This window comes from Capsaspora owczarzaki (assembly GCF_000151315.2).
Source record: "Capsaspora owczarzaki ATCC 30864 unplaced genomic scaffold supercont2.6, whole genome shotgun sequence".
Lineage (NCBI taxonomy): Eukaryota > Filasterea > Ministeriida > Capsasporidae > Capsaspora > Capsaspora owczarzaki.
In genome coordinates this window covers 896,331-904,344 of record NW_011887297.1, presented here as the reverse complement: position 1 = coordinate 904,344, position 8,014 = coordinate 896,331, and the positions used below count along the sequence as shown (strand labels likewise).

At 53.1% G+C, this 8,014-nt stretch overlaps 3 protein-coding genes across 3 annotated transcripts; 1 reads left to right on the top strand and 2 right to left on the bottom strand.

Moving 5' to 3' along the window:
• Nucleotides 1-21: 21 nt before the first annotated feature.
• On the top strand, nucleotides 22-1,715 carry CAOG_04260 (step II splicing factor SLU7; the record flags this gene model as incomplete). The annotated part of the gene is made up of 2 exons (XM_004348035.2): nucleotides 22-1,102; nucleotides 1,213-1,715. Coding segments are annotated over 2 exons (1,584 nt in total), but the record flags the coding sequence as incomplete, so codon positions are not given.
• Nucleotides 1,716-1,746: 31 nt separating this feature from the next.
• Nucleotides 1,747-2,877, bottom strand: CAOG_04259 (transmembrane protein 50A). The gene is made up of 3 exons (XM_004348034.2): nucleotides 2,732-2,877; nucleotides 2,459-2,559; nucleotides 1,747-2,159 (listed from the first exon to the last, which is right to left on the bottom strand). The coding sequence occupies exons 1-3, from the start codon at nucleotides 2,822-2,824 to the stop codon at nucleotides 1,895-1,897; spliced, it is 459 nt and encodes a 152-aa protein (XP_004348084.1). The 5' UTR covers nucleotides 2,825-2,877; the 3' UTR covers nucleotides 1,747-1,894.
• Nucleotides 2,878-2,893: 16 nt separating this feature from the next.
• On the bottom strand, nucleotides 2,894-6,005 carry CAOG_04258 (lysophosphatidylcholine acyltransferase 2-B). Its single transcript, XM_004348033.2, has 9 exons — nucleotides 5,164-6,005; nucleotides 4,889-5,031; nucleotides 4,586-4,806; nucleotides 4,197-4,464; nucleotides 3,866-4,090; nucleotides 3,583-3,772; nucleotides 3,410-3,507; nucleotides 3,184-3,329; nucleotides 2,894-3,096 (listed from the first exon to the last, which is right to left on the bottom strand). Exons 1-9 carry the CDS (start codon nucleotides 5,932-5,934, stop codon nucleotides 3,023-3,025), a joined length of 2,136 nt encoding a protein of 711 aa, XP_004348083.2. The 5' UTR covers nucleotides 5,935-6,005; the 3' UTR covers nucleotides 2,894-3,022.
• Nucleotides 6,006-8,014: the final 2,009 nt, after the last annotated feature.

The window sequence follows — 8,014 nt, the reverse complement described above, 5'->3', positions numbered from 1 at the left end:
ACATGGATCCACTGGTACAAGAAGGGCAACGAGGCCGTGGTCGCTCCGACTCCCACCGCGAGCGGACTGGTCAAATTCAAGAAGGGCTCGTGCGAAAACTGCGGCGCCACCACGCACAAGAAAATCGACTGCTTGGAGCGACCGCGGAAAACCAACGCCAAGAAGCTTCAAGTCCAGATTGCCCCAGACGACGTGCAGCAGCACGAGCTCAACCTGGACTTTGAAGGCAAGCGCGACCGGTGGAATGGGTACAATCCCGACGATTACTCCAAGGTCATTGCAGACTACCAAAAAGTGGACATGGCCAAGCGCATGTTGAAAGCTGACCGACTGCAGCAAGAAGCCAATAGCGCCGTGGCCAACGAGGACGAGGAGGCGGCTACACGCGCAGCCCAGGCCGCAGACGGAGCCAGCGACGATGCCGCAGCAGTGTCGGACGCCCCCGGCGGCACGACAACGGCGGACGGAAAGCCTGCTGCCGGCGATGCCGCCTCTGCTGCGGGCACCGGCGACGCACACGCGATTGACTCTGACTCTGAGGACGAGCAAGATGAATTCCGCTATGGCGAGGACGTGGCAATGCCCGGTCAAAAGTTTGATCCCAAAAAGCGCATTTCTGTGCGTAATTTGCGCATTCGCGAGGACACTGCCAAGTACCTGTACAATCTCGACGTCGACTCGGCATACTACGATCCAAAGTCGCGCGCCATGCGTGACAATCCCTTCGCAGATTCTGGCAAGGACCTGAACGAGGTTCGCTTTGCCGGCGAGAACATGACGCGCAACTCGGGCGACATGTCTGTGATGGCCAAGACGCAAATCTATGCGTGGGAGGCTGCAAGCCACGGCGCAGATGTGCACATGCAGGCAGATCCGACACGCGCTGAGCTCGCGCGTCGCACCTTCGATGTCAAGAAGAGCGAGCTCACCACGTCGCAGCAATCAGCCATCCTCGAAAAGTACGGTGGCGCTGAACATCTCGAGGCTCCTCCGAAAGAACTTCTTCTTGCCCAGTCCGAGAACTATGTCGAGTACAGCCGGTCTGGCAAGGTATTGAAGGGCCAGGAGAAGGCCGTTCCTCGCTCGCGCTACGAAGAAGATGGTAAGGCCAGACTCCCCAAAAAGTGTTGTTGCGATGCTTGTTGAATGGGTTTGTTGCGGCTAGTGCAGTGACTTGATGCTCACTTTTGTCTTGGGGTCCATGCGTCGTAGTGCTCGTCAACAATCACACCAAGATTTGGGGCTCGTATTGGGAGGCCGGCCGCTGGGGCTATGGCTGCTGCCAGTCGTTTGTCAAAAACTCTTTTTGCGTTGGAGATGCGGGCATTCTTGCCAAGCGAAGAGAAGTACGCGACGCCACTGCCGACGCAGGCAGCAATGCTGCTGCTGCTGCTGCTGCTGCTGCTGCTGCTGCTGCGCCGACCAAGACGTTGGTTGAGCAGCACCTCGAATCACGGGGCAACAAGCGACGGCACGAGGAGTCGGCCGAAGATTCGGCAAGCAACAAGGCTGCTCGACTGGCGGACGCCAAGCGCAAGCTGGAGCAAGACGACCGTGAAGCCGAGCGTCTGCTCGCCATGGACGATCGCTCGCGCCCTTACCATTCGATGCGTCACTCGTCAAGCTCTGCAGCACCATCCGAAGAGGAGCTCGAGGCCTACCGACTTCGTCAGGTTCGCAGTGACGATCCCATGGCTCAGTTTGCTTCTCGATGAGATGTAGCATGTATTTGTGCATTTTTGATTTTTCGACGACGACGCAAATGACAAAGAAAAGCGTCACTGTATTCAAGCAAAGAACCTTTGTCTTTCAATAGATATGCACATTATACACTTCCTCAGCGACTTGGAAAAGAAGCAGCAAGCAACACACAAAGCATCCAACATTTGCACCGTTAAAAGGTATCGTCAGTACGACCAAACTTGAACATCATGCTGCTCAAGAAGATTAAAAAGTTTTGCAGGAAGAGTGCCACGCCAACCCAAGTGTCGCCATTGTCATCGATGATGTAGTTTGCGGCCATAATCCAACAGCTCGCGATCAATCCGCCGAACGCAAAGCCAAACCCCAGGAATAGCCATATCCGGGCTCCGGTCGTTCCAATACAGCCTTCATTGTATGTCTCTCCGGTGATGTGCCCTGTCGAGATTGCATTAATCCTGTAAACCAGACAAACAGACAAGCAAAAGTGTTCAGAAAGAGCGACCAACAATTTTGAACTTGAGCTTCAACTTTTCCATGCATTCACACCACCCCCGCCCCCTGCAATCAGCCACATTCATCCATTCTGGACATCGGGGTGAACTTTCGTAGGGAGCGCGGAGATACAAAGTGGGACGTATGCCAACGTAGGTCAACGGGAAGCTCAAATTTGGCAGCCCCGTTCGGAATGACTCGCGTCCAGGCAGCGCGTTGTTCACCACCCGCCGAAAGTGCGCCAAATCCGAATGCAACTCACATGAACAACGCGACAGTCGAGGCGACGGAGGGCACCCATAGCGCGCCGTCGAACGAGTAGATGGACTGGGCGTCGATGAAGAGCCACCACCCGACAGCAAACTGAGCAGCGCGGGCAGCGGGGGCGCGTCGGATACAGCGCAAGTATAGAGCAAATGGAAAGGGCAAGAACGCGGCAATGAGTGGAAAGGTCGAACGCGGGGAGTCGATGAGCACACCGCTGAGCGCTGAGCGAGGTCAAAATTTGACGACTACAACGACAACCACTACTCACAAGAACCCCGCTCGAGTACGACGCAATCGAGTTGCGATACTCGGAGACGTCAATGTTGCACGAGCATCGAATGTTGTCAAGGAACCCAGACATGATTGAGAAACGCGCGCGCTCACAAAATCACTTTTCAAGACAACTGGTCGAATTGAATGAATGACTGAGTGGGAGACAAATCCAATGTCATTCTTCACCATTTACAAAGCACAACCAAAGTGTGCAGCTGGCACACGACAGACACGATAGACACGACAGACACGATAGACACAAAATATGAGACCGCGAGGAACGAGCTCAACATGACAGCATGGAGGCCAATTTCGCGTACTCGGGGTGCAGCAAGAGCAAGAACAGGCTTTGCACATCGTCTGGAAGAACGGACATGAGATCGTCAGTGCCAAAGGTCAATGCACGCACCACACACACGCACACACCAAAAACAACCAACCACTCACCCTTCGAAATCAATCCATCATTGTTCGAATCGAACAACCGCCCTAGCAAATCAAGTTGCTCATCCGAAAGGAAGGCGAGGCGTGGATGACGCTTTTCCTTCAGGTATCTTGTAGTAATTGCGTTGCACGATGGATCCTTGAGAGCGCTATGCAACAGGACAACATGGACAAACTTTAGTCTTGTCTGAAAGTTTTCGATTCCAACCGCACCCCTCTGAACACTCACCTGAATACTTTGGAAATCAGAGCTTCAGACACAGTGGGCTCGCACCAGACGCGCAATCCAATGACATAGTCGCGCAGGTCGACAAATCCGCGAGAATCCTGCGAACAAACACGAAAAATCAGTGTCGACTGGACTAGCGTTTCCGAAAACGGAGCAGCAGAAGAGGCACTCACATAATCAAACAGTCTGAACAAATCTTGAACCTCTTTGGTCAGCGGCAGACGCAAAAACTCGGCCAAATCGGCCGCTTCAAACCGCCCGTCGTGATTCCGATCGATGCGTGAAAAGACCTCCACCAACTCTTCCAATTCTGCAAGATCGTAGCCCAGCACGCTTTGCAATCGAGAAAACTCGACAACAGCCCTGACACATAGACACACAACTGACATGAGACGCGGGGGACGGTTTCACACGGCGACAGGCCAACAAACCCAGCAAATGGCATTGGAAACGTACGTCACGCCAGGAAGGCCCATGGGATCCGCCATTTCACACAAATGGACATCTTCATACGAATGCTCAGTGACACCAACGTTGAGCGCAGCGGCAAGGCTGTTCCGGACATTATTGGCAAACAGGGCGGGCGATGACTGCTCTTCTTCGGTTGGCACGTGCGGTGGAAGGAACTGCACCTCCAAATAGTTGACAGGCTGAGCCAGGAGGAACAAGAGACCGCGAAGCCTAAATCGATCAACACGTGCACAAAAAGGGGTATCAAAGCGCACATGTTTTAGCTGCGCTCTGCATTGTTCGCCCCATCCAACAGCAACCTGAACATGTGACTTACACGCTCGGGCCACCGTACACCCAACAAGGATCATAGTGCTTGTTTGTGTAGCGGAGGGCGATTGGCTGAACGGGAACGCCTGGGATGAAGGCACCGCTCTTGAACGAGATGAGAGCCTTGCGATTGGTGCAAGTACCTTCCGGGAAGATGAACAACTGAGGCCACTTGCCACCCGAATTGGCGCGGTTGGAAATGCGCTCGACGCACGTGCGCTTGGAGTTGGGATCAATTCGGTCCACGTGAATGGGTTGCGAGCCGCAAACGATTTCTGCGAGAAACGTCCACGGACAAAAGCAATTCAGCAGGATGGGATGTTTGTGTGAGCAACAGAGCACGCAAGCAGCATCATTCGTTGTTGATGGCACAAATCGAAAAACGCAGGACTCAACTGCCAACAACAGGTGCCACGACGTTCTCCTTGCGCGTCACCGACGACGGGAAAATCTTGTACACGAGATGGAAAAAGTCATAAAAGGTCGAATGGGAGGCGAGGCACAGAATGGGCGCTTCTTGCACGGTGGCGAGTTTGCCGGTTGTTTTGATGTGGTAATACCCACAAAAGTGGAGCAAGATGCGAGCAAGGATGCGAAAGTTCCAATGCAGTACCGGACTGTTGAGAGATAGATCGAGACAGCAAGCGTGAGAGTGAGCCAAAAAACAAGCAACCCCCTCCCTCAATTCTCAGAACTTACGCGCGCCACCCAGCCAACGGTTCTGTCAAGTTTGTTCCGTCAATGCCAAAGAAAACAATGTGGGACAGGATGCAGGTGTACACGAGCACACAAATGATGCCAAACAGTCTGACTGGAATCAGAATTGCTCCGCACACGGCCATCTGGTTTTGGCATTGGGTTTGGGGTGTTTTGCAGCATCATGACGTTGTTCTTAGCAAAAAGAGTCGGACGTATTTCCCCCCAGCAAACGTGCAACACACACATTCACACTGCAACAAGGGGTGGTACCATACCTTGATATATTGTGGCACGGTTGCATGCCGGTAATCGTAGTCAAAGGGGTTGATCTCGGGGCGCTTGAGCTGGTCCATGAGCTTGTGAGGGTTGGCAACAGCGTCGCGATGTTCGTCCTGGGCAGGCCGAGACACGCTCGCAGTCGATGCAGCACCTGCAGCACCAGCATCACCAGTAGTAGTAGTAGTAGTGCCAGCACCAGCACCGCCCACACCAGCACCACGGCTGCTGGCTGAGGTTGAGGCGGCATCGAGCGCTGTCTCGCGCTGCGGCAGCATTTTGGAATCCGCATCCTCGGGGGCAAGCAGCGGCGAGGACGACGACGAGATGGACGACGCATACACGCTCGCCAGCGGCCCACCAAAGCCCTTTGCACGCACCGACAGCGGCGGAGGCAGCAGCCGAGCACGACGGCTCTCGATTCGCAGCCGAGCGCGTTCCCGCCAAGTCTTTCGCTGCTGCTGCTGCTGCTGCTGCTTCTGCTTCTTCGCCTGCCCTTTCTGCGATGACGATGATGACCGCTTCAGCTGCAGCTGGTCTTGCGACTGCTCGCGTTGAGCCGCCGCTGCTGCTGCTGCGTCTTGCTGTGCGGCCGCATGCGTGCTTTTCGCCGTTCCTGTCACTGGGGCAATGCGCAGTCGAAGCCCCGAGCGTCCGCCAGCTGGTTGCTGCTGCCGGTCATGCTCTTGCTGCTGTTGCTGTTCAGCATGCTTCTTGGTCGCGGCGTCGCCGGCTGCAGCGCTTGCAGCTGACGATCGTGTGATGGCCATGCGTGCGTGAACGGAAAATTGAAAGCTCAGATTTGAAAAAAAAAAAAAAGGCTTAGAAAAGAAGAAAAAAGAGACTGAAGATTTTGAGATTGTATTTATCATCGTGCACCCATGAGGCTCACAAGCGCGACGTGCAAGCCGGCAAACGCAAAGACCAAGGGAAAGCCAAACGCGGCGCCGTTGACCTTGCTGATGAGGCCGTTGTCGGTCTGCTCGAAGACGGCGCGTCGAGCTCCAACAACCAGACCGTCGCCGATCCCGACCATGCCAGCAACATCCTCCACTCTTTGCTGGCCGACTCAATCAACGACCCAGACGTGATTTGGAGCACAAGGATCGCCCAGCTGACCGCGAATGCGTCAAGCTCGTTCGATCCTGTCGGCTTTTGGACCACGTACGTCAAGATGATCCATAACCACGACGCGTTCAACCATGTTGGGACTGGCCGCATGATTGGGCTGACTCAGAACTTGCTCCATCCCAGCGTCAGAGCTCTGCTTGACCAGACTGAGCGGGCTGTTTTCGCGTGCTTGCGTTGACTTGTCGATGTCCTCCTTCATGTTTTCAAAGATAGTCCATTTTCGAGTTTCACAGTCTCCATCGTGCTGTATCGTGTCTCGTTCGGATTTGACAATGCGTTGCATGTTTCCACCCTTTCCAGGATGCCTCCAAGTGCTCAACCAACCCGCCAAATGAAGGCTGCGAAAAACCAAACAAACCCAACAAAAGACAACCTATTGAATTTGGCGTCAAGGGCGCGCGAGGGAGGGAAGATCATTCAGCAAATTTTCGCGTTCGCCATAAAAAGGACAAGCGGTTGGCCGCTGCTCCCTTCAACTGGAATTCACCACAGCCCAGTGAATTGGCCATTTTCTCGGCATTCATGCAACCATGAGTGAGTCGTGCAACGCTTCTTCCAACTGCGTGCTCGCACACACGAGACAAGCCAGATCAGAAACAAACAAGTGCTTGGATTCTTCAAACGAAAACAGCAAACAAAATTTGAGTCAGTCTTTTTCTTTTTTACTTTTGCTTTTCTCTTCGTTGTTTTACTGTACTTTCTGTGTCATACCATTCTTTCTTTTCTTTCCTTTCTGTTTCTTGAGCTGTCAGTAGCACTCTCGATTGCAAAAATCTGTCTTGTTCAAAGGCCCATGAATCACCCCTCGCTCAAACCCCTTCCACCTCGCTACTCCCCCATCCTCCCTTCCCGTTGGTTCCGAGCTGTCGTTGGATGGCATAAAATCAACAAAAGCACACAAAAACCCAAACATTGTCATCCCTTTTTTAGGAGCGATCTTCCAACACAAAGAAGAACGCCGACCGTTCTCAATCCAACTTTGGTGATTTTCAATTTTTATTTTATTTTAATTTTTTAAAAAAATACAATTTTTATGGGTGCAGCAGGCGTCAACTCAACCCGCGCCATCTCTGCTCTCGTTCTGTTCCCACCGAAATCACCTCTGGCTGGCTGTGTTTCTGAGCTCGGCGGAGTTGGGGGGGGGTGAGTTGACGCACAGGCAGGAGCATGTCTCGAGGGGGTGGGGATTGTGTTGCGAAGTCCAGATTCGCATTCTTGGCATTGGTTTTTCGGTTGTTGCGCAAAACCCAACCCCCCTTTTCGGTTTCCTGCCGAAGCGACGACCTCCCCTCGCTCGAGCCGCGGCTCGCAACTACTGCTGCTGCTGCTGCGACTGGTGTGGATCATGTGTGTGTGTGTGGTTGTCAGCGCGCTCTTGCTGCCCTTTTGGTTGGCGGTGGCTACTTTGGAACCAGATCTATTGATGTTCTTTTTACGTTTGTTTTCAATGTTGATGCTCTTCGCAGTTGCTCGTTGCCTGCCTCCGTGCAATGCACTGGCTGTTCACTCTTCCAGTCTTGCACACACAGCTGGTCGTTCGGGTTGGTGCGGGGTGTCTGTGCGCAGTCGAAATGACTCACCACGAATAAACGGTAAAAAAAAAAAAGAAAAAAAAAAAAGAAAACAAAAAAAGGTCGAAAACAACAAAACATGCGAAAACCAAAACATTGAAATTTTTAAACTTTTTTTACCGCCAAACACCCAAAAGGCAAACAAAAT

Excerpts from the sequence above, each read along its gene's own strand:
- CAOG_04259 (XM_004348034.2), bottom strand. The coding sequence starts at position 2,824 with ATGTCTGGGTTCCTTGACAACATTCGATGCTCGTGCAACATTGACGTC. Across the intron at positions 2,560-2,731 it reads CGTACTCGAGCGGGGTTCTT|TTTGCTGTCGGGTGGTGGCT; the intron begins GTGAGTAGTGGT and ends CGCGCTGCTCAG. Across the intron at positions 2,160-2,458 it reads TCGACTGTCGCGTTGTTCAT|GATTAATGCAATCTCGACAG; the intron begins GTGAGTTGCATT and ends TCTGGTTTACAG.
- CAOG_04258 (XM_004348033.2), bottom strand. The coding sequence starts at position 5,934 with ATGGCCATCACACGATCGTCAGCTGCAAGCGCTGCAGCCGGCGACGCC. Across the intron at positions 4,091-4,196 it reads GTGTACGGTGGCCCGAGCGT|GCTTCGCGGTCTCTTGTTCC; the intron begins GTAAGTCACATG and ends TGATCGATTTAG. Across the intron at positions 3,330-3,409 it reads CTGATTTCCAAAGTATTCAG|CGCTCTCAAGGATCCATCGT; the intron begins GTGAGTGTTCAG and ends CCTGTTGCATAG.